The 26,282-nt window shown below is 41.1% G+C and overlaps 1 protein-coding gene across 1 annotated transcript; it reads right to left on the reverse strand.

Annotated features, from left to right (window-relative positions):
• Window positions 1–1,069: 1,069 nt before the first annotated feature.
• On the reverse strand, window positions 1,070–25,923 carry BCL7C (BAF chromatin remodeling complex subunit BCL7C). Its single transcript, XM_058183099.1, has 6 exons — window positions 25,343–25,923; window positions 14,261–14,339; window positions 14,074–14,170; window positions 12,192–12,353; window positions 7,139–7,221; window positions 1,070–4,702 (listed from the first exon to the last, which is right to left on the reverse strand). Exons 1-6 carry the CDS (start codon window positions 25,432–25,434, stop codon window positions 4,550–4,552), a joined length of 666 nt encoding a protein of 221 aa, XP_058039082.1. The 5' UTR covers window positions 25,435–25,923; the 3' UTR covers window positions 1,070–4,549.
• Window positions 25,924–26,282: the final 359 nt, after the last annotated feature.

Consider the following 26,282-nt stretch of genomic DNA (forward strand, 5'->3'; position numbering starts at 1 on the left):
CAATGTCAGAATACTCAAGGGATCCCCCCTCCTCAATTAGCTTGACAGGCTAGCTGTCGACGCTAAAATCAGCACGTCAAGAAGGTGCTAGCTTAAAGCGGTGCAGACCTATAAGAAGCATGGGGGGGGGGGGAAACACCAAGTCCCATGATGACCCTTCCAGCTGGGGGGGGGGGAATCTACCTTTCCACAAAATACTTGAGGTTAAAACTCCCCAGTAAAAAGCTGGGACCCAAGTTCATGGGCTATTCCCCATAGTGAAGATCATTAACCTGGTCATGGTGCAATTAAAATTGCCCCAACTGCTAGGGAAGATACACCTGGTCATTCCATAGCAGCCTCTTAAAAACCGTGGTCAGACCAACCCTGAGACCAATACCCCTTGAGCCCCCGACCCAGTGGTCTTAACTATAAAAGGGAATGTAAGATGGGTCTTGACGTTCTCCCTTTTCATAGGGAGATCCTACTTTATCAGAGTATAATAAATTGCTTTTAAATTCCAACTTGGTTACTTAGTGGAAAAGGTAAACTGAGGCAGAACCTAGAATCAGATTTGGCCATCACCAGTGGTGGGTTTCAATTTTTTTTTACTACCGGTTCTGTGGGCGTGTCAGTGGGCGTGGCATGACTTGGTGGGAGTGGCAGGGGAAGGATACCATAAAATCTCCATTCCCACTCCACTCCAGGATATTGCAAAATCCCCATTTTCTCCCAATCAGCTCGGATTTGGGAGGCAGAGAAAGATGGGGGTGAGCCAATCAGAATTTTTACTACCAGTTCTCCGAACTACTCAAAATTTCCACTACCAGTTCTCCAGAACTGGTCAGAACTTGCTGAAACCCACCTCTGGCCATCACCCTCTTAGCTATCCCTAAAGGTCCAAAAATGGAGTTTTATGACAGAGTTCACCCAGGGCCTACAAAATGTGGGCTGCCTAGACCAGAATTTGAGAAATGAGAGGTCATTTAAAAACTAGCCTTGACAAAATATGTTCCATGCATGCAAAAAATGTTGGTTTTAAGAAACACCCACTTTTCCTTTTAGGACAAAAAAAAAAGCACGATTTCTGAATGAGGAATAAGAGTTTATAAGCTATGAAAATTACAATGTAAATTTTATAAAACCATAGATATAAAAATGCTAGCATGTTATTGCTAAATCAAATAATACACTTTCACTAGCTACTACTGCGTTAACCTTTTATGAATGAATGTCTTCACTCATGATGTGTGAATGATTTCACACATGAAAAACCTCTATTGAGAACTCAGATGCATTTTAGAAATTGTGCAACTATACCCTATGGGTCAAATTGAATGGATACAACGACATCTCTTCCTTCAGGCAAATCCACGTTTGGTGAATGACTTCTTAATGCCAAATAACGCACACATGTGTTTCTTGTCTATATGGATTGTCAATGTGGATTGTCACAATTTCTGGATTGTAGTGTTTCAAACACGCTTGGAGAAAATATACCGGTGTACACTTGAAATTTGGCCAATCTTAAGAAGTGGACGCCCGAAGGACAAAAATGCATTCACACCATGAATTCTAATGAATTCTCTATCTTTAGTAAGCAGTCTACAATGTTCTTTTTCCTTTCCAAAATGTTAGAAAGCATTATTATTTTTATTTTCTAGTTGGAACTCTGCACCACAAGTATCTGTGAGGGCTGTATGACATCACTCGTGATAGTGCTTTACATGCAGTCCTCAACGTAAGACTATGCAGGTAGTCCTTGACTTATGTCCACAACTGAACCCAACATTTCTGTTGCTAAGCAAGACAGTTGTTAAGTAAATTTTGCCCCATTTTATGACATTTCTTGCCACAGCTGTTAAGTGAATCACTGCAGTTGTTAAATTAGCAGCACAGTTGTTAAGTGAACCTGGTTGCCCCATTGACTTTGCTTATCAGAAGATAGCAAAAAGTGATCACACATGACTTCAGGAAACAGCATTGTGATAAATATAAGCCAGTTGTCAAGCATCTGAATTTTGATCATGTGACCATGGAGATGTTGCAACCAGGGGTGAAATGCCCCCGGTTTGGACCGGATTGTTCGATCCGGTAGCGATGGCGGCGGGTGGTTCAGAGAATTGGTAGCAAAAATCTGTGCCCTCCCCCACACCTGCCCATGCCCAGCTGAGCTGTGCAATCATCAGAGGGTTTTTTTTTTACTTTTAAAAGCATTTTTTCTTCGGCCGAAAAAACGCTTTTAAAAGTTTTAAAAAAAACCTGATGATCGCGCGGCTCAACTGGGATCATCAGAACCTTTTAAAAGCATTTTTTCTACAACCACTTCAGCTGAAGAGGTTGTAAAAAATGCTTTTAAAAGTTTCTGACGATCAGGCATCTCAGCTGGGATTGTCAGAAGCCTTTAAAAACATTTTTTACAACCAGCCGAAGAGGTTGTAGAAAAAATCCTATTAAAAGTAAAAAAAAAAAAGTTGGCCAGGGCCACCCAGTCACATTATGCTCCCCCACCAAGCCATGCCCACAAAACCGGTAGTAATGAATTTTACATTTCACCACTGGTTGCAACAGTTGTAAGTGTGAAAAACAGTCACCATTCGGTGCCATTGTGATTTTCAATGGTCACTAAATGAATAGTTGTAAATCAAGGACTACCTATACTAGAGTATGAAATTTCTGTCATAAGTCAAGGACTACCTGGATGGAAATGATTTGAATGATGCAGTTGGTGCAAGTGACATAATTACAGCATGACGCTATAACGTAGCTCCTAAACATGCCTCAGCCCTATACATACATTTGGCTGGAATTATCCCTTAGGAGAAACCATAAGCAAATTTCATTTTGCCTGTTATTATCCAACAAACTATAGCTTTGCACATTTCCCCTGGGATCCTTCAACCCCTGAGCAAAGGCTAGCCGTTGGTCTGCCTTGTAAGTACCAATTAGTCTTTACAGTAGGCATAAATGGGGCATCTTTGAGGTGGCAACTGAATCAAAGCAGGAAACCGTCCTGTTTTAAGTGGGTTAGTGTTGTTGTTGTTGTTTTACATTATACAAGACTCCTGGCTTTTCTAACTACTCCAACACCAAATTTTCAGCAACAGAAATAACTATAGGGAAAAAATTCTCCTCAGAATATAAAGCCTGGTGTCTCAGGTGCATAGAATCCAAAAGCATCTGTAGAGAGGTCAAGACAATCAAGATGGTCGCCCTGAACCCACGTGACGGCAGCCCTGAACTTATTTTACATGCCTCTATAAAAAGAGTCTCTAGAGCAGGCTGAGCAACTTTATGACCTGTAGATTTCAATTCTCAGAATTCTGGACGTTGGAAGTCCTCAGGTCATAAAGGGACCATAGTTGCCCATTCCTGCTTTAGACCAAAGGTTAATCATTTCAATGGAGGCTTAATTCCAGGCCTTATTTGTGCCTGCACATCAAAGTTCAATCTGTTTTCTCGGCTGGCAAAGCAGCATTGGATTTGTCATCTGCAAACCGAGAACATAGAATACCGTAAGGTTGGACGGGATCTTGGAGGTCTTCTAGTCCAAACCCCTGCTCAAGCAGGAGACCCTATACCAGTGATGGTGAACTTTTCAGCACCGAGTGCCCAGACCAGAATGCGCATGTGGTAGAGCACTGGAAACCCAAAAACCAGGTGGCCGGTGCGCATGCGTACACCAGCCACCTGTTCTTCGGGTTTCTGGCATGCGTGAAGACCATGCACATGCTGAAAATTCAAAAACCAGATGGCCGGCGCGCATGTGCCCCAGCCAGTTGGTCTTCGGGTTTCTGGTGCTCCTGCGCGTGCAAAGATCAGCTGGCCAGCACACGTGTGCACGCTGGAAAACAGAAGAGCAGCTGGCAATGGCATGCATGCCCGCAGAGAGGGCTCTGTGTGCCACCTGTCGCACCCATGCCATAGGTTCGCCATCACGGCCCTATACCATTCCAGACAAATAGCTATCTGTAACAGAGACATATCTTGCATGCCTTTTCCAGATTTTTTTAAAACCCACCGGTACCCTAAACGTTAGCATTATTAAATAATTAAATTGTGCAATTTGCTCTTTTCCCAAAATATGTGTTTCCATGCTGCAAAATTTGGATTTGGAATGGATATAAAATTGTAGCCTTGCTTTTAAATTACAGGCTGCTCCTTCATGCTGAGAAACTAGGCTAGAAGATAGAATTTAGGAAGATTTTGACTTTCCTAATGTGTGCTTTAAAACAGACCTTTACTTTTACTCTCTCATATTCCCAATATATAAATCATATTTCTGCGTAAGAAGTAAGGTAAACAGCTTTTCACATTTCTGCAAGTCTACATGATTTCTTTCGGTCATAGGCCTACGTTCCCACAGCCATATCTCATTTCCATGCATGCATAAAACATGAATGTTTCATGTAAACAGTGTTGTCACAAAGGGGTAGCAGGAAGTACTCTAGCAATGACATGTTGCAGACAGGTGGTTTGGACACACCATATTTAGCTAACATTGTGTCACGTTCTCCCACATAGATCCATCTATCAGAAGAAATGGGAAGGAGAGGCCTGAAGCTTGAGGTTAAACTTCAGAGGGTGGGGTAGGCTGCAAAGCTGGTTCCTCTGTACGGGTCCGCTTCAGGGAGGGGCCTTCTAACAAGAAAGACTCCTCCACTTCAGAGGTTCGTTTTTCCACATCTTTGGTGGGTTTCAAACAAGTTGCTTTGTCCGTGGCCTGGAAGACAAGCAAAGGAAGCTCTTAACCAGCGACTCTCACACTTGGCAACTCTGTGCTGACTTCAGCTACAGGTAGTCCACTACTTATGATCTCAATTGAACCCAAACTTTCTGCTGTTAAGCGAAACATTTGTTTTAGGTGAGTTTTGCTCCATCCTGCGACCTTTCTTGCCCCAGTTGTAAATGAAATCACTTCCCTTGTTATGTTAGTAATATAATTGTTAAGTGAAACTAGTTTTCTCATTGACTTTGCTTGTCAGAAGTTTGCAAAAGGTGATCACATGACCCCAGGACACTGCAACCGTCATAAATATGTGTCTGTTGTCAAGCATCTGAGTTTTGATCACGGATGTTGCAATGGTCGTAAATGTGAAAAACGGTCATAAGTCACTTTTCCCAGGGCTGTTATAACTTCGAATACAACAAATGAATTATTGTAAGTGGAGGATTACCTGTACCAGAATTTCCCAGTCAAGTTTACCAGAGTTTAGTAACCCTAATCTTAACACTCAACTCCAGTGGTGGGCTGCAACCGGTTTAACAACCGATTCTGTGAGCGTGCGCTTTGTGCGTGTGCGCTGGCTTCATGTACCTGCGTTTACATGCAGTGTTCAAAATGCAGCAATTTGAAACTCAGCTGCTTACTTTCTAAGGCAGCCCCGGTAAGTAGAACAGCAGAGGGGCGGAGATCAGCTGTGCTACGCGAATCAGATGAGCCAGAGAGAAGGAAATATAGAACAGGACAGATAGGGTGGGGGAGTGTGGGCGGGCCCAGCCACTGGCTGTAACTACCGGTTTGTCTAAACCAGTCCAAACCGGCTGAATCCCACCCCTGCTCAATTCACTGTCAAGGTTTCAATTAATGAACCCAAATAATCCAGCAACTCTTGAGACATTCTGCTTTCTCAAAGAACTGCTTTATTAGTACAGCCTTTCATCACTTTTGAAATGCCAGATCAGCTCTGGCTATTTCTTTTTATTATTCTTATTCTTAGTATAGTTAAAGAACAGACAGCTCCCTCTCTCCTTGTCCACAGGTCACATTGTCTAATTAGGTGTTCTGGCATCTCCCTAGTAATTTCTTCCAGTCTCTGGCCAGCACTAGTTGGGATGACCTTGGTTCCCATGAGATAGTATGTTGTTGATGTCTGGTCTGACATTCCAGAGCTCCCTCCTCTTGCTCAAAGTGCTTCAAGCTGAGAAACAGAGAAAATGGCTCCGAGATGCACAGTCCAAAATTGATAGTCAACTTCTATCTCAGATTTTCCAGCCTAAACTTGTGTCTCAGATAAAGGGGAGAGCCACAACATTGTGCTCAAAATTTGATTCCACATTTGTGCTTCTCAAATATTTAGAAATTCTGCTTTGGAAATTCTGTGGGAAAGGATTCTTTTTTTTTTTTTAAACAGGAAAACAAGATAAATCCGGAACCTGCAATTCTGGGCCATGGGAGTACAAGTAATCCTCAATTTATAACCATTTGTTTAGTGATAATTCACTAAGAGCCGTGGTGGCGCAATGGTTAGAAGGCAGTACTGCAAGGCTAACTCACTGCTCACTCCAGGGGTTTGATCCTGCCTGGCTCAAGGTTGACTCAGCTTGCCATCCTTTCGAGGTTGGTGAAATGAGGATCCAGATTATTGAGGACAATATGGTGACTCTGTAACCGCTTAGAGAGGGATGGAAAGCAGTATATAAGTCTAAACACTATTGCTATTGCTATTTAAAGTTACAACAGCGCTGAAAAAAGTGACGTATGACTGTTTTCTACACTTGCACCTTCCCCGTGATCAAAATTCAAATGCTTAGCAACCAGCATGCATTTATGACAATTGCAGTGACGGAAGCGAAGTCAATGGGGAAACCAAATTCACTTCACAACCATGCTGCTGACTTAACAACTGTAGGGATTCGCTTAACAACCGTGACAAGAATGATCATAAAACGGGGCAAAACTCACTTGTTTAGCAACAGAAAAATTGGACTTAATTGTGTAATAAACTGAGGACTATCCATAAGCATGTTGTACTAAATTCAAGAAGGCATTAAAAATTTTAAAGCTCCAAAGTGATAGATCTCCTTGACCATTTTTAAATTTCTTTTTTTTCTAAACTTTTAGAAAACTTTTCGAACTTTAGAAAAGAAACTTTCTAAAGTTTTAAATTGTTAACATTTTAGGATACAAAAGAAAGTAAGAAAATAGCTAAGACAAAACAAAGAACACTGTATTTGGAAGACAACTGATCAGGAATGGTGATTGCTTCATTGTGAGTAGAAATTTCTGATAATATTTTGTTCATAATAATTTCCTCATTTTCACACATTAAAAAAAGGGTGAGGCTTTGTTTGCATGGTGGTGGCCATCTTGAATTTTTTGACATTTTGCCCCCTCCCCCAGAATTCTCAGCTTTTTTTCCACAATCAGCACAATCACCTGGAAATCAGACATCGTGTGATCTGGTTCTTCTTTGCTAAGCTTGGGAGGGTCATCGGTTCCCTCAAGGAGCACCCCAGAATCTGTACGCAGAAAAGGAATCAATCAAAAACAGGCAAATCCTGGCAGATTTTCTGAAAAATTTTGCCTTTCTTTCCCCTGTCTTCCATGGTCTTACAAACATCCATCCTCAAAATTTACTTTTTGGAGACTTGGGGGAAGAGGTTTATGCTAAGGTACAAAACTGAAAATTTAGCTAATCAGTAGAAAAGTTGGATAGGATAACACAGCGAGAAAGAAAAGCTTAAATATAGTTGTGGCACAATATAGAATTTTATCAGAGCATAATTGCAATTCTCGCTAAGTGTTAAAAATTGCAAGAATTTCTGGAGGAAGGGAAAATGAGTTAAAGATCATCGACTTACAACCAGAGATGGTATTCAGCAGGTTCAGACTGGTTCGCTCGAACCGATAGCAGAAATCACAGGTGGTGGGCCTGCTCATCCACCCACCCTGGCTCTATGCCATCCTATATAGGCATGTTTTTGAGGCTGGGCGCGTGCGTGGAAGGCGTGCGCACAAGCAAAGCACATGCGTGGAAGATCGGGCGCATGCATGGAAGGCAGGCACGTGCGTGAACAGGGCGCGCATGCGCACAAAGCAAGCGTGTACACGCGCAGCGAACTGGTAGTACATAATGAGAAACTCACCGGTAGTACATAATGAGAAACTCACCGCTGCTTATGGCCATTCGCTTACTGACTATTGCAAGTTACAATGGCACTGAAAAATGTGACTTAAGACTACTACTCGCACTTTACAGGGTCTGTGTGGTCACATGATCAAAACGTAGGTGTTTGGCAACCAGCATGTATTTAAAAGGGTTGCAGGTCATGTGATCATCATTTGTGACCTTCCCAACTGGCCTCTGACAAGTAATAAAGAAAGCTAGATTTGCTTAACGACCACAGCAGACATGGTCGTAAAATTGGACATGCCTCACGGAACAATTTTGATGGGAGTTCCAGGCTCAATTACAGTCAAATGTCAACAAATACCAGTATGTAGAAAAGCCCCAATTTCCCAAAGCATCATACCAGTTTTTCATATACAGGAGGTTTTCTGAGCCTTCTGCATATAGAACTCCAGAGACAGGCAAACAAGGGCACAAATTTTAGAAGCAAGTAATCCTTTTTACCTAAAGCTAAAGACAGCAACAGAAAATTAGTGAGAGGCTTAGCCCAGGTCAAGACCAGAGATTTAAAAGTGGAGAAATGGAGAAATATGAAAAGATCAGAATTTGATGAAATGGCAAAGATAACTTCTGGGTTAGAGGAAAAAAAACAACAAAGACATTTTTTTAAAGATTGGAAACTATCTAGCAATTTTCTGTTGAAAGGAGAAAACAAAATGATGTGATAATTTATGACTTTTGAAGATGGAAAAAATGTGGCGGGATTGAAGGGATGTGTATAGCATCTTAGAAGGAGGAGGAAGGGTGATAAGAGTGTAAAGATCTATTGAAAAGAAGGTCAGAGGTTATTCCACTTCATACTTTTCTTTTTTCTTTTAATTATGAACTTTTAAAAATGGTTTCTCTCTCTTTCTTTAGATATTTTTGCTTTAGGCATAATTCTCAGTACAAATAACATTTTAAGAAGAGACCAGGGATCCAATAAACAAGGGACAAAAATAAAACATGGTTGAACGCAGAGTTCGAAGCACAGCAAGAAAAACAGCTGAGTTGAGGTTTGAAAAGTTGCTTTTGAGGGGAAGGACACTAAGTAAGCCAAACTGAGCCATCACCACTCCAAATTTCTGGGCTTGGAGTCTATTCCCCTGCTAGCTTCGTTTGGGAAAGCAGGGACATCAGCCTGGTGACCAAATGTAGGTTAGTCTGCTCTATCGTGTTCCCCTCAGCTACCTATGGTTGTGAAAGTTGGGCCTTAAAAAAGCAAGACAGGAAGAAAATCAGCTTTGGAGTATAAGATGCACATTAGTTTTTGGGGAGGAGAACAAGAAAGAAAAATTCTGCTTCTGTCTACCAGCATCCATTAGTATTCATCTAGCTAGCGTCCTTGCAACAAATAGCAAACAGCCTGGTAAGCTTCAGCACATTATCACAGCCTGATTCAGCATGAGCAGCTGATTGGCAGGTGGATTGGCCTCCCGGAATACCTCCAATCAGCTGTTCCAGGCTGCGGTGATCTCCAGGGCCCATCTCCACCTCTGTGTGATGCATTTTTGGCCTCCGCACGCCCCATTTTCGCCACTGCCACTGCCGCCAATCCCAGCTTCCTGGAATCAGCCGAAAATGTGATGCACAGAGGCCAAAAATGGGGCATGAGGAGGGCAAAAACGGGGCATGAGAAGGCCGAAAACACAACACATAGAGGCCGAAAATAGCTGAAGGGTGGGAGCCGGAGGGTGGGCGGGGCTTGGGCAACATAACCCCAAAGGCTTTACTCAAAAACTGTCCACGGTTGACCTCACCACTTTCCTAAGAGGACTCTAAGGGGCGTGCATAAGAGCACAAACGTGCCTACCGTTCCTGTCCTATTGTTTCTTCCCCTATGTATATATATGTTTATAGTACCTCGTTTCTCCTAATATATATGTTCATATATTATATAACCCTTTATGCAACGCTTGTATATATTGTTACGACAAATAAATAAATAAATAAATAAATAAATAAACATTCGGTGTATAAAACGCACCACAGTTTTCACCCTCTTTTAGGGGGAGAAGTGTGTTTTACTCCAAAAAGTACAATATTTGAGCTATGGTGCTGGAGAAGGCTCCTGCATATTCTTTGGACAGAAAAAGTGACTAATAAGCAAATATTAGAGCATATAACCCACCAGACATGTCAACAGAAGGCCAAATCATGAAACTGATCTCACATATTTTGCCCGCGTCATACAGGGGAATTCCCTAGAGAAAGCAATTATATTTGGAAGAGTTAAGGGTAAAAGAAAACCAGGCCATCAAGGAACATGGTGGCTGGATTACCATCAAAGCTAACACCAGAAAGAGCACAGAAAACTCAAAGAACTGGTGCAAGATTGGAAGACATGGAGAGACCTGGCCCATAGAATTGTCAAGAATTGAACAAGATTGAAAAGATAATAACCTCATCTATCCTCCAGAGCTCAGCCTTATGGATCCTCAAAGCATGGTTCTGCTTGGGGCTGCTATCAATGGGTGCAGGCAGGGAGTCCCGGGGACTTGCTGGACCAGCCAGGATGGATCACTAGCTTCAGTCTTGGTCAAATCACCAGGACTACAGGTAGTTCTCAACTTACAACAGTTCAAAGTTACAACAGCACTGAAAAAATTACTGATGACCATTTTTCATAGTTAACGACCATTGCAGCATCCCCATAACCATGTGATCAAAATTTGGATTATTGGCAACTGGTTCATATTTATGACCTTTGCTATGTACCAAGGTCATGTGATCCTCTTTTGTGACCTTCTGAACAAGCAAGGTCAATGGGGAAGCCATTTTCAGATTCACTTAACAACCAGGTTACTCACTTATTAACTGCAGCGATTCACTTAACAATTGAGGCAAGAAAAGTAGTAAAATGGGGTAAAACTCACTTAACAAATGTCTCACTTAACAACAGAAATGTTGGGCTCAGTTGTGGTCATAAATCAAGGACTACCAGTGTTATCTCTAGATATTCCCAGCTCTATACTTGTCTTGCAAGGTAGTCCACACAAGAAGCACACCCAGAAGAAGCCCTAACTTTATTGTAAGGTTGCTTGCATGGTTCCAATTAATGAATCCAAGCCAATAAGAACTCTAAGGCTAGAGACTTCCTCAAAGAACATCTGTAGCGGATACATCATATCAGCACGATCAAATGTAAAACCAACTCCAAGTATTTCCAGCTGTTTCAGTATAATTAAAATAAGAAATAACTCCCTCCCCAACAGTCTCAGGTCACGTTGACCTTGGTTCTCATGAGAAAGATCTATGTTGGGTCTAACAAAGCATTCCATCCTCCTTCCGCCCTCCCCACCCTGTGGCCCCTGAGGAATAGAAAAATGGCTTCTGCCAAGTTTGATTCAAAGTTCACAGTTACATTAACAGGATGTTGCAAGTCTGAAAACACAGCTCTCCCCCCTCGCCTTTACAATGAAACTAACTAGGGTGGATCCCTTCCAAGGCATTTTCCACGGCCCCATTTATTCTGCAGACTCAGCTGCCTGAAATCTAACATATGCACGGCTCTTTCTCCTGTCTCCCAAAGCTATTAGACTATCACAGAGTTTCTCAGTCTGGGCAACTTGAAGATGTGTGGACTTCAACTGCAAACAGATGGGGCAGACTGGAGAAAGGATAAGGAGAGGAAGCTGAGAGGAAGTGGGTGGCTGCCTCGGAAGGGTGTGAAAGTGGCAGGGAGCACATCCTGATCATTTTTGGACTGAGGATGGGCAGATTGCTTGCTATCTGTCAAAGCAGCAGATTCTTTCATCAGAATTATGAAGAAAGCATATGAAGAACGGTTGCAGGAACTCGGTATGCCTAGTTTAATGAAAAGAACAACTAAGGGAGACATGATAGCAATGTTCCAATATCTCAAGGGTTGCCACAAAGAAAAGGGAGTCAAACTATTCTCCAAAGCACCTGAGGGTAGAACAAGAAGCAATGGGTGGAAACTTATCAAGGAGAGAAGCAACCTAGAACTTTCCTGACAGTTAGAACAATTAATCAGTGGAACAACTTGCCTCTAGAAGTTGTGAATGTTCCAACACGGGAAATTTTTAAGAAGATGTTGGATAACCATTTGTCTGAACGGGTGTAGGGTTTCCTGCCTGGATAGGGGGTTGGACTAGAAGACCTCTAAGGTCCCTCCCAACTCTGTTATTATATCAAATCCTCAAACTGCAAAGGTTGAGAAAACCTCTTCCTCCCCTCCCTCCCATTCCTCTCCTCCTCCTCCTCTTCCTCCTCCTCCAATAAGTCCAGCAAGACCATAACACAAGACAACGTGGGCTGTTGCTTAATGCCACAAGATCTCTCCCCAGATGAACATACCTCCCTCTTGTCCCAAAAGAGGGGGCTGCAAGTCTTCGGTCTTCAGGTCTCCTAAGAGGGTGGGAGTCACCGTCTGGCTTCGATCCGGGGTAGGGGTGGGGCTGGTGTCACCTCCTTTCAGCAGGGACGTCTCAGAAAGCGAACTCTGGTTGCTGTTCTCATCTAGTGGGAAACAGAGACAGGGCCATGAAGAACTGCATCTGGAAACTGGGGAAATTTTTTTTATCACTGCATGGAGACTCCAGGTCCAGTGGCAGCATACACTGTCACTAAACAAATAGTTGTAGGCTGAGGACTAACTATATCATAGAGGTCAGCTGGCTAAGAAATTCTAGGAATTGAAAGCCGTACCTCCTAAAGATGTGGTTGAGAAACACTGGGCTAAAGCATTTCTAATACTGTAGAGCAGGGGTCCCCAACCAGTGGTGAAATCTAAATTTCTTTCCTACGGGTTCTGTGAGTATTGCTTGGTGGGTGTGACTTGGTGGGGGTCATGTGACTGGGTGGGTGTGGCTATGTGACTGGGGTATCAAAAGACAGAAACTCACTACCAATGTCTTACTGGGCCAGGGTTGGACTAGATGACCACCAGGTCCCTTCCAGCCTTGGATTATCCTCTGAAGCTATGTCTAGTGCCAGGTTTGTAGTCCTTCCTTCCTCTCCTTTTTCCTCCCTCCCCCACTCCCTCCTTCTTTCTTTCTTTCTTTCTTTCTTTCTTTCTTTCTTTCTTTCTTTCTTTCTCTCTCTCTCTCTCTCTCTCTCTCTCTCTCTCTCAACCCCCCCCCTGATTTTTTGCCTAGCAGGCTTCAGCTTTTTTACCTTTTAAAAAAATGCTTTTAAAAGTAAAAAAAAAAAGCCTCTGACATCAAGCACCTCAGCCAGGATCGCCAGAGCCTTGTTTTAATCCTTTAAAACCATTTTTTTACAACCTTTTCAGCCAAAGAGGTTGTTAAAAAATGCTTTTAAAAGTAAAAAAAAAAAGGCTCTGACAATCGCGTGACTCAGCTGGGCATGGGGGAGGCAGGGATTTTTGCTTCCAGTTCTCCGAACCACCCACCACCATTATTACCGGATTGGCCGATCCGGTCCGAACCGGGAGCATTTCATCCATCCCTAACCCCCCAGTCCATGGACCGGCACTGCCGTTCAAAGCAGGGGTCTTGAACCTTGGCAACTTTAAGACTGTGGACTTCAACTCTCAGAATTCCTCAGCCAGCTTTACTGGTTCAAAGTTACAAGAACACTGAAAAAGTGACTTATGATTGTTTTCCACACTTACGACCATTGCAGAATAGTCACATGATCAAAATTCAGACACTCTGCAACTGTTCATATTTACGATGGTTGCAATGTCCCGAGGCCATTTTGCGATCTTTTGACAAGCAAAGTCGATGGGAAAGCCAGATTCATTTAACAACTATATGGCTGACTTAACAACTGCAGTGATTCATTTAACAACTGTGGCAAGAAAGATCACAAAATGGGTCAAAACTCACTTAACAATTGTCTCACTTAGCAAATTTTTGGGCTCTGTTGTGGTTGTAAGTCGAGGAGCATCTGTATCTGGTATAGGGAGATGCCGAATTTTACAAGGCCCTTGTAAAATAATACCGTTTCCCCAAAAATAAGACCCAGCCAGAAAATAAACCCTAGCCTGAGCTTTCAGGATGCTCGTAATATAAGCCCTACCCCCCAAATAAGCCACAGTTAAGATTGTCAGCCAGATGGGTGCATTTAGTACCATATTTCTCCCAAAATAAGACCTAACCAGAAAATAAGCCATAATGCATCTTTTGGAGCAACAATTAATATAACACCCAATCTTATTTTGGGGGAAACATAGAAAATATTCTTTCCTTCCCCTTCATGTCCCAAAATGTACCATTCAGGTCCAACATGAGCAGAGCAGGATTGCTTCGAGAAAACCTCCTCTCTTTGGTCGGCTGCTGCTCTTTGCTATTTCCCAGATTTCTTTTTTCCTGCAACGGAAGAGAGGGAAACGAATAAATGAAACTGAAAGTGATAAAGGCAAAAGCCCCTTGTGAGAAACCAGTCATCCCATTTCTCACCTCGTCCCCAGGGTCCATAATAGGCACCCACTTGTAGATCCGTAAAGAGGTGTCTCCCACCGTCACCCAACGCTTTTCCCTAGAAAGAGAGAAACGGCAGGATTACAATAGAATAGAATAGAATAGAATAGAATAGAATAGAATAGAATAGAATAGAATAGAATAGAATAGAATAGAATAGAATTTTTTATTGGCCAAGTGTGATTGGACACACAAGGAATTTGTTTTGGTGCATATGCTCTCAGTGTACACAAAAGAAAAGATACGTTCATCAACATTTACAACACAATTGATGGTCAATATATCAATATAAATCATAAGGATTGCCAGCAACAAAGTTACAGTCATATAGTCATAAGTGGAAAGAGATTGGTGATGGGAACTATGAGAAGATTAATAGTAGTGTAGATTTAGTAAACAGTTTGACAGTGTTGAGGGAATTATTTGTTTAGCAGAGTGATGGCCTTCGGGAAAAAACTGTTCTTGTGTCTAGTTGTTCTGGTGGGCAGTGCTCTATAGCGTAGTTTTGAGGGTAGGAGTTGAAACAGTTTATGTCCTGGATGTGAGGGATCTGTAAATATTTTCACGGCCCTCTTCTTGATTCGTGCAGTATACAGGTCCTCAGTGGAAGGCAGGTTAGTAGCAATTATTTTTTCTGCAGTTCTAATTATCCTCTGAAGTCTGTGTCTTTCTTGTTGGGTTGCAGAACCAAACCAGACAGTTATAGAGGTACAAATGACAGACTCAATAATTCCTCTGTAGAACTGAATCAGTAGCTCCTTGGGCAGTTTGAGCTTTCTGAGTTGGCGCAGAAAGAACATTCTTTGTTGTCCTTTTTTGATGATGTTTTTGATGTTAGCTGTCCATTTTAGATCTTGCAATATGACAGAACCTAGAAATTTAAAGGTTTCTACTGTTGATACTGTTTTGTCTAGTATTGTGAGAGGTGGAAGTATGGAAGGGTTTCTCCTAAAGTCTACCACCATTTCTACGGTTTTGAGTGTGTTCAGTTCCAGATTGTTTTGGTTGCACCATAAGGCTAGTCATTAAATGGGGGAGCTTGCCAGAATTCTCCATTTGTGATTTTGGAGGTATTGAACTAAAAAAGTAAAATCTTCTCTGAACTGAGCTTTAAAAAAAGGTAAACATTTCCCTTGTCTAGTTATTTCTGATTGGGGGGAGGGGGTGATGCTCATTTATGTTTCTAGCCAAAGGAGCCAGAGTTGTCCTAAGACACTCCCATGGTCATGTGGCCAGTATGACAAGAGAAGAGAAGAGAAGAGAAGAGAAGAGAAGAGAAGAGAAGAGAAGAGAAGAGAAGAGAAGAGAAGAGAAGAGAATTTTTTATTGGCCAAGTGTGATTTAACACACAAGGAATTCGTCTTGGTGCATATGATCTCAGTGTACATAAAAGAAACAATCATCAAGAATCATAAGGTACAACACTTAACGATAGTCATAGGGTACAAATAAGCAATCAGGAAACAATCAATATCTATAAATCGTAAGGATACAAGCAACAAAGTTACAGTCATACAGTCATAGGTAGAACGAAAAGGGTGATGGGAACGATGAGAAGATTAATAGTAGTGCAGATTTAGTAATAGTTTGACAGTGTTGAGGAATTATTTGTTTAGCAGAGTGATGACTTTCAGGAAGAAACTGTTTTTGTGTCTAGTTGTTCTGGTGTGCAGTGCTTTGTAGCATTGTTTTGAGGGCAGGAGTTGAAACAGTTTATGTCCAGGATGTGAGGGTAACCGAGCTGTTACTTTTCTACCAAAGCTCATCCCATCATGCAGTGCTTGGGTCAACAAATCCAGCATCTTAACCACTAGTGCTGATAAATTTATGGATACAATTATATAGTACTCTCAGAATGAGATATTTCTCCTACTTTTGCCATTCCTGTGATTTTCTAGTGGATTCCTATTCATTCACTAACCAAGTATAACCATATTTAGCCTCTGGACTTATACAGAGTATTGCGATTTCTTTGGGGTGTTTTAAAATATTATCCTAATGTTATGTGGCTTTCCCAACAATACTTAATCCTCTTCCATCTATCTTGATTTTCCAATATCTTTCTGACAATCTAAGGATAGTCTGGGAAGATATCTTTCCAGGAAGAAAATGAACCTGATCTATACTCTGTGTCAATATTTTTCAACTTTGGCAACTTGAAGACATGTGGACTTCAACTCCCAGAATTCCCCAGCCAGCCTACTAGGGACTGAAGGCTAAAACATGAAGACCAGTTGCAGGAACTAAATAGGTCTAGTAGCTTGATGAAGAGAAGTAATAACAACAACAACAACAACAACAACAACAATCATAATCATAATAACAGAGTTGGAAGGGACCTTGGAGGTCTTCTAGTCCAACCCCCTGCCCAGGCAGGAAACCCTACACCAGACAAATGGTTATCCAATATCTTCTTAAAAAATTTCCAGTATTAGAGTATTCAAAACTTCTTCAGGCAAGTTGATAGAATAGAATAGAATAGAATAGAATTTTTTATTGGCCAAGTGTGATTGGACACACAAAGAATTTGTCTTGGTGCATATGCTCTCAGTGTACATAAAAGAAAAGATATGTTCATCAAGGTACAACATTTACAATACAATTGATGGTCAATATATCAATATAAATCATAAGGATTGCCAGCAACAAGTTATAGTCATACAGTCATAAATGGAAAGAGATTGGTGATGGGAACTATGAGAAGATTAATAGTAGTGTAGATTTAGTAAACAGTTTGACAGTGTTGATGGAATTATTTGTTTAGCAGAGTGATGGCCTTTGGGAAAAAACTGTTCTTGTGTCTAGTTGTTCTGGTGGGCAGTGCTCTATAGCGTCGTTTTGAGGGTAGGAGTTGAAACAGTTTATGTCCAGGATGCGAGGGGTCTGTAAATATTTTCACGGCCCTCTTCTTGATTCGTGCAGTATACAGGTCCTCAATGGAAGGCAGGTTGGTAGCAATTATTTTTTCTGCAGTTCTAATTATCCTCTGAAGTCTGTGTTTTTCTTGTTGGGTTGCAGAACCGAACCAGACAGTTATAGAGGTGCAAATGACAGACTCAATAATTCCTCTGTAGAACTGAATCAGCAGATCCACTTATTAATTGTTCTGACTGTCAGGAAAATTCTCCTTAGTTCTAAGTTGCTTCTCTCCTTAATCAGTTTCCACCCATTGCTTTTTGCCGTGTCTTCAGGTGCTTTGGAGAATAGTTTGACTCCCTCTTCTTTGTGGCAACCCTTGAGATATTGGAACACTGATATCAGGTCACTAGTCCTTCTTTTCATTAAACCAGACATACCAATTCCTGCAACTGTTCTTCGTGTTTTAGCCTCCAGTCCCTTAATTATCTTTGTTTGGTCTTCTCTGCACTCTTTCTAGAGTCTCAACATCTTTTTTACATCGTGGCGACCAAAACTGAATACAGTATTTAAGTGTGGCCTTACCACACTTATAAAGTGGTATTATTATAAAGTGGTATTAAAACAGGGGTGAAATGTTCCCAGTTTGGACTGGATCACCCGATGGCAGCCGGTGGTTCGGAGAACCAGTAGCAAAAATCTCTGCCCCCCACCCCCGCCACAGCTGAACCGTGTGATCATCAGAGGTTGGGGTTTTTTTACTTTTAAAAGCATTTTTTCTTTGGCGGAAAAAATACTTTTAAAAGTTAAAAAAAAGCCTCTGATGATCACACGGCCCGGGTGGGATCATCAGAACCCTTTAAAGGTATTTTTTCTACAACGTCTTCAGGTAAAGAGGTTGTAGAAAAAATGTTTTTAAAAGATTCTGGTGATCAGGCAACTCAGCTGGGATATCAGAACCCTTTAAAAGCTTTTTTTCCTCTGGCGATCCCAGCTGAGTTGCCTGATCATCTCAGGCTTTTAAAAGCATCTTTTTACAACCACTTCAGCTAAAGAGGTTGTGAAAAAAAAAGCTTTTAAAAGGTTCTGGCAATCAGGCAACTCAGCTGGGATCTCCAGAGGAGCCTTTTAAAAGCTTTTCTTTTACAACCTCTTCGGCTGAAGAGGTTGTAGAAAAAATGCTTTTAAAAGTTAAAAAAGAAAGAGTTGGCCACGCTCACCAGTCACGTTACGCCTCCACCAAGCCACGCTCACAGAACCAGTAGTAACAAATTTTACATTTCACCGATGTATTAACACTTCACGTGATCTTGATTCAATCCCTCTGTTTATGCAGCCCAGAACTATGTTGGCTTTTTTGGCAGCTGCTGCACACTGCTGGCTTATATCTAAATGGTTGTCCACTAGGACTCCAAGATCCCTCTCACAGGTACTTCTGTTGAGCAAGATACCACATATACGGTACCTGTGCATTTTGTTTGTTTGTTTTGCCTAAATGTAGAACCTTACTTTATAAGGGTGATATAACATAACATAACATAACATAATATAACATCAGAGTTGGAAGGGACCTTGGAGGCCTTCTAGTCCAACCCCCTGCCCAGGCAGGAAACCCTACACCATCTCAGTCAGATGGTTATCCAACATTTTCTTAAAAATTTCCAGTGTTGGAGCATTCACAACTTCTGAAGGCAAGTCGTTCCATTTATTAATTGTTCTAACTGTCAGGAAATTTCTCCTTAGTTCTAAGTTGCTTCTTTCTTTGATCAGTTTCCACCCATTGCTTCTTGTTCTACCCTCAGGTGCTTTGGAGAACAGCCCGACTCCCTCTTCTTTGTGGCAGCCCCTGAGATATTGGAACACAGCTATCATGTCTCCCCTAGTCCTTCTTTTTGTTAAACTAGACATACCCAGTTCCTGCAACCGTTCTTCATATGTTTTATCCTCCAGTCCCCTAATCATCCAGTCCCCTAATCATCATATGATAGCAGTGTTCCAATATCTAAGGGGCTGCCAAAAAGAAGAAGAGGTCAACCTATTCTCCAAAGCACCTGAAGGCTGGACAAGAAGCAATGGATGGGAACTGATCAAGGAGAGATGCAACCTAGAACTAAGGATGAATTTCCTGACCGTGAGAACAATTGATCAGTGGGACAGCTTGCCTCCAGAAGCTGTGGGTGCTCCAGCATTGGAGGTTTTTAAGAAGAGATTGGACAGCCATTTGTCTGAAATTGTATAGAATCTCCTGCTTGAGCAGGAGGTTGGATTAGAAGACCTCAAGGATCCCTTCCAACTCTCTTATTCTGGGAGTTGAAATTCACGTCTTCAAACTACCAAGGTTGAAAAACACTGCAGCATATCAACACCCCTTCATGGCCTATCCTTTTATTCCTTTAACTTTCTTTCCTCTCTCTCTCTCTCCTCCCTGGCAACCTATATGGGACTTCATAGGTCATGTGAAATCATGACCTATGGAATCTGGAAAAGATAATCAAGTAACAAATCACTGAACACCTAGAAGTAAACAAAGTAATAACCAAAAGCCAACATAGGTTTATCAAAAACAGATCATGCGTGACTAATCTTATTGCATTCTTTGACAAAGTGACAAAATTAGTGGACCAGAGGAATGCTGTCGATATAATTTACTTGGGCTTCAGTAAAGCATTTGATAAAGTAGATCATAACCTTCTACTAAATAAAGTAGAAAAATGTGGGTTAGACAGCACCACCACCAGATAGATTCATACCTGGCTGACCAACCGCACTCAATGTGTAGTCCTCAATGGAACTACATCCACATGGAGAAAGTATGCAGTGGAGTACCCCAAGGCTCTGTTTTAGGCCCAGTACTCTTCAACATCTTCATCAATGACTTGGACAAGGGGATAGATGGGGAATCATTAAATCTGCAGATGACACCAAGCTGGCAGGAACAGCCAACACTCCAGAAGATAGACTCAAGATTCAGAAGGATCTTGACAGACTTGAACATTGAGCGCTATCTAACAAAATGAAATTTAACAGTGAAAAAAGTAAGGTTCTACATTTAGGCAAAAAAAACAAAATGCACAAGTACTGTATATGTGGTACCTTGCTCAACAGTAGTAACTGTGAAAGGGATCTTGGAGTCCTAGTGGATAACCATTTAGATATGAGCCAGCAGTGTGCAGCAGCTGCCAAAAAAGTCAACACAGTTCTGGGCTGCATAAACAGAGGGATAGAATCAAGATCATGTGAAGTGTTAATACCACTTTATAATGCCTTGGTAAGGCCACACTTGGAATATTGCATTCAGTTTTGGTTGCCACGATGTAAAAAAGATGTTGAAACTCTAGAAAGAGTGCAGAGAAGAGCAACAAAGATGATTAGGGGACTGGAGGCTAAAACATATGAAGAACGGTTGCAGAAACTGGGTATGTCTAGTTTAATGAAAAGAAGGATTAGGGGAGATATAATAGCAGTGTCCCAATATCTCAGGGGTTGCCACAAAGAAGAGGGAGTCAAACTATTGTCCAAAGCACCTGAGGGTAGAACAAGAAGCAATGTGTGGAAACTAAGCAAGGAGAAAAGCAACTTGGAACTAAGGAGAAATTTCCTGACAGTTAGAACAATTAATAAGTGGAACAACTTGCCTGCAGAACACTGGAAATTTTTACGAAAATGTTGATAACCATTTGTCTGAAATGGTGTACGGTTTCCTGCTTGGGCAGGGGGTTGGACTAGAAGATCTCCAAGGTCCCTTCCAACTCAGTTATTATGATTATGATTAAGTGTGGCCTTACCAAGGCATTATAAAGCGGTATTAACACAGGGGTGAAATGCTCTTGGTTCAGACCAGATTGTCCGATCCGGTAGCGATGGCAGTGGGTGGTTCAGAGAACCGGTAGCAAAAATCCCTGGGCCCCCCCCCCCGCCGCCACAGCTGAACCGTGTGATCATCAGAGGTTGGGGTTTTTTTTACTTTTAGAAGCATTTTTTCACTCTCAATATTATTAGTTTCCCCATCATTTCAAATATCATTTTCTCCAATTGTTGCCAAAACTTTTTAACCTTATCACATTTATACCACATATGTTCATAAGTCCCCAATTCCATATCACATCTCCAACATTTTTTACTAATTTTTTTATCCATTTGTGACAATCTTACTGGAGTCAAATACCATTTCCAAACCACTTTGTAATTATGCTCTTTAATCCTTATAGATAAAGTCCTCATAATTCTACTATTCCAATTCACATTCCAATCCGACTCTGGTATTTCAATATTAAGATCTTTTTCCCAGTTTATCCTCATCACTCTTTGTAGTTTTTCATCAGAGTTTATAATCTTATAAACCCTGCTAACGAGTCCCTTTAGCCCAATTTCATCTTTCATAATCCGAGATACTAAATGTTCAAATTCAGTTTCACATCTATTTATCGAATAGTTTTCCCTTAATTTTTTTGTCCATTTTTCTATCTGTATTTTTTCAAACCAGCTTAACCCTAATTTTTCAATAATTTCTTTGTTCCTCCTTTCATTTTCTAAAACTTTTAACCAATCTATAATAGTTTCTATATTTTCATCTTTAATCACTTCATTACGTCTTATATTATTTTTAATCGGCCAATTTCCAGTTGTCTTCCCCAAAAAAATTATATCCGGAATTAAAATTTTAACAAATTTATTCCACATTTTACTTAATCCTTTTAACCAATAACTTCTAATTACACATTTTGAGTTTGCTTTATCTAAAAACCACCTTGATCCAAATTTCTCTATATCCCTTAACTCTAAATCTCTCCAATGATTATCTTCACCTTTAAGTATTTTTACCACTATCCGGATACCATATGCACAGTAATAATTAAATAATTTGGGGATTCCTAATCCGCCTTCCTTTTGATTTTGATACCACATTTTCTTCACTAATCTAGGTCTTTTCCACCATTGCAAAATTTGTCCAATTTTTTCTGATATCCTTCAATATCTTTCTCTGTCAAATTTAACGGTAGCATCTCGAATAAAAAATTAAACTTGGGCAGCAACATCATCTTACACATTGCAATTCTACCAAACCAAGACAACTTTAACATTTTATATTTATCTATCTTCTTCTCAATTTCATTCATCACCACATCATAATTAAGTTTTTTCAGTTCTTTAACCTTGAGTGAAAGCATTATACCCAAATATTTCAATGTATTTTTAATCCTTATCCCAAATTGCTCTTGCATATTCTCGCGCTCATTACCATTACTATCCATCAATAATTCTGATTTTGACCAATTTACTTTCAGACCTGTCATTTCCTCAAATTCTTTCAAATGCTTATTTATCTTTTTCAGGTCTTTCTCTATATTTTTCAAAATAATTAAAGTATATTGAGAGTGGAAACTATATTATTGTTGGTAATTAAGGAAATAGAATTAACAAAATATGAAAAAGAATTGATTAGAATTATGATTATAATAGGTAGAATTATAATAGCTAGATAGATGTGATTTTTAGAATAGAAGAGTGGAATTCTGAAATGTGGAAATTAGCTTTAAATGATAAAATGACATGTGATATTAAAATTAGAAGTGGTGTGTATAAAGAAGATATTTTCTGGAAGATTTGGAAACCATTCGTGGACTATGCGCTTGGAAAATTGGACACCTCGGTACCTGTACCTCGAGAACGTGGATTTTGGCAATCATGAGGACATATCCGAAGACCCAAATCTTCCTTTTTTATGTATAGCACAAGGGTGGAATAATGTATTTTTTTTTCTTTGTTTGTAATGTTAGAAAAAAGTAATTAAAAAAAAAATTAGAAGCATTTTTTCTTCGGCGGCAAAAATGCTTTTAAAAGTAAAAAAAAAAGCCTCTGATGATTGCGCGGTTCAGCTGGGATCATCAGAATACTTTAAAAACATTTTTTCTACAACCACTTCAGCCATTTAAAAAAAGCTTTTAAAAGGTTCTGGCGATCAGGCAACTCAGCTGGGATCGCCAGAGGAGCCTTTTAAAAGCTTTTTTTTACAACCTCTTCGGCCGAAGAGGTTATAGAAAAAATGCTTTTAAAAGTTAAAAAAAAAAGTTGGCCACGCCCACCAGTCACATACACCACCACCACCAAGCCACGCCCACAGAACCAGTAGTAACAAATTTTACTTTTCACCCCTGTATTAACATTTCATGTGATCTTGATTCAGTCCCTCTGTTTATGCAGCCCAGAACTGTGTTGGCTTTTTTGGCAGCTGCTGCACACTGCTGGCTTATATCTAAATGGTTGTCCACTAGGACTCCAAGATCCCTCTCACAGTTACTTCTGTTGAGCAAGATACCACATATACGGTACCTGTGCATTTTGTTTGTTTGTTTTGCCTAAATGTAGAACCTTACTTTATAAGGGTGATATGATAGCAGTGTTCCAATATCTAAGGGGCTGCCAAAAAGAAGAAGAGGTCAACTTATTCTCCAAAGCACCTGAAGGCTGGACAAGAAGCAATGGATGGGAACTGATCAAGGAGAGATGCAACCTAGAACTAAGGATGAATTTCCTGACCGTGAGAACAATTGATCAGTGGGACAGCTTGCCTCCCGAAGCTGTGGGTGCTATATCATTGGAGGTTTTTAAGAAGAGATTGGACAGCCATTTGTCTGAAATGGTATAGAATCTCCTGCTTGAGCAGGGCGTTGGATTAGAAGACCTCTAAGGTCCCTTTCAACTCTCTTATTCTGGGAGTTGAAATTCACGTCTTCAAGCTACCAAGGTTGAAAAAACACTGCTATTTATCAATATCACTTCATGGCCTATCCTCTTATTCCTTTAGGTTCTTTCCTTTCACTCTCTCTCCTCCCTGGCAACTTATATGGGACTTCATAGGTCATGTGAAATCATGACAAAACTGAAGATTATGTTTACCAGAAAGCAGAATCAAGCCATTTCGATAATTTCAGATTCAACAGAAACAGAAAGCAGCCAGACTATATTCTCTCATACCGGAAAAGCTGCTGGCTTTCAAACCCGTTAAGTGGCTGCAGCCTCTGGTGTGACGATTTGGTGAGGAAAGGGGAAGGATCACGCAAGACAAAATTACCTAATATATAACATCAGGCACTCGGATCAGCTGCTCTGGTGGAAAAGAAAGAAGGAGGAATCCATTTCCAAAAATCCCTTTCAGGATACAGGAACATTTGGCCAGCTCATCTGAGGTGCAACCATCCTATCTCACCTTCCTGGGCAGATAGCACTGAGATCAAAGCCATAGAAAAACACCTGACGATCCCAAATGCCTTTCAGCAAGCCTTCCAAACCATCTAGATTCATGTTTTACACCCTTGGCAGAGGGACATCATCTCCCAGAATTCCCCAGCCAATATGGCTGGTTGGGGAATTGTGGGAATTGAAGTCTACCTGTCTTAAAGTTGCTACGGTTGAGAAACACTGATCTAGAAGTACACCAGTGGTGGGTTGCCTCCGGTTCGGACCGGTTTGCAAGAACCGGTAGTAAAACTGGCGGGAGACTCCGCCCACTGACCTGGATGTCATCATACCCTGTTTCCCCGAAAATAAGACATCCCCTGATAATAAGCCCTTTTGAATACATGCGCTAAAATAAGCACCCCCTGAAAACAAGCCCTCCTGGAAAATATTTAAACCGCATGAGCAGCCGGTCCCCGCCATTTTATCTGGTTAGGGAGACAGAGCTGGAAATCAGGTAAGACAGCAAGAGGAGCCCTGTCTTGCTCCATGCGCCCCAAAATAATAAGACCTCCCCGAAAATAAGGCCAAGCGCTTATTTCAGTGTTCAAGAAATATGAGACAGGGTCTTATTTTTGGGGAAACACAGTAGGTGATGCACGCATGCGCAGAAGAGTGCCCGCATGTGTAGAAGAGCGCACGCATGCACAGAAGAGCGCATACATGCGCAGAAGAGCACATGTAGGTGCGATGCAAACCAGAATTAAATGTAAGTAGAACCCACCCCCGAAGTACAGATGCTGTGCAGATGTGGTGGTAAGACCAATAATCAACACCCCAAAACCAGCAGTCGCTTCCCTTCATAACAGGCCTTCGTGGTACCCTCCAAATGTTTTGAGATCACCCATCCTGTGCCAGCCTGGAACCTTCCTAAACACAATCAGATCTGCAGGGGGCAACCTGTGGCTTTCTCACTAAAGTCCTTTCCCCCCCTCCCCATGGTTATCCCCATTCCCAAATTGTGCTCACCATCTCCGGACATGCTCAATAGCAGCCATCACTTTCTTGATGTCATCTTTTGCCCGGCTCCTGGTCTCGGCTCGAATGGCACGTCCTGACATGAGATCTGAAGTTTGGAGAGTTGGAAAGCTGCGATGGATAGAGTGGGCAGACAATTGGGAGCTTTCTCTCTGAGCTGTTAGTTCTGAGTTGTGCTCTTTTGTTCCCTTTATCCCATTTCTCTCCCTCTTTCTTTCTTTGATCGGTTTCTCTGCACCCCCTATCTTCTTTTGCTCACAGAGATAACTGGATGCTGGAAAGATTCTGAATGTACATCCCTTTGCTATTAATCCATCAAATTTTGCCCGGCACTTGTCTCTCTTGTGCTGCCTATCAATCTTCCTGCATCAGTTTATTCCAGTTGTTTTTTTTCCCTCTGCCCTTATTTTCTAATGTGTTTTTTTTCCCCCTTCACTCTATCTCTGTCTTTCTTATCTCAGCCTTCATTTACTTCTTCCCTCTGTTGGGTCTCCACCATTCTTCCTGTCTCTGTTCGGCTTCTTTAGCTGTTCTCTTTTTGCCCAAAAAAAAAAAAAAAAGGAAGAGGAGAAAGGAGGGGTAAAAAAAAAACGGAAAAAAAGCAGTTCGCCAAACGGAAGAACTATAATATAGTTCTTTCAGGTTGCTCTTTTTTTAAAAAAAATAAATAGATATTTCAAACTTCGTGAGCGCCCTCTAGTGACTGGGAGAGCTAGAAAGTGTACAGTAGGAACACAAACTTGATCTGGTATGTTGAGAGATGGTGGGAAGTTAGCAAAACGGAAGAACAAAATCAAAGCAAGGAGATTATTTTACATTATAATCTTCCTTGGGGATCCAAAGAGATGACATACCGGTATTTGAGCTGCATGCTTTATGGGAAAATTCACTATGGGTATTTAAATTATGTTTATTAGAACAGAATGAGCAA

This window comes from Ahaetulla prasina, chromosome 4 (assembly GCF_028640845.1).
Source record: "Ahaetulla prasina isolate Xishuangbanna chromosome 4, ASM2864084v1, whole genome shotgun sequence".
Taxonomy (NCBI): domain Eukaryota; kingdom Metazoa; phylum Chordata; class Lepidosauria; order Squamata; family Colubridae; genus Ahaetulla; species Ahaetulla prasina.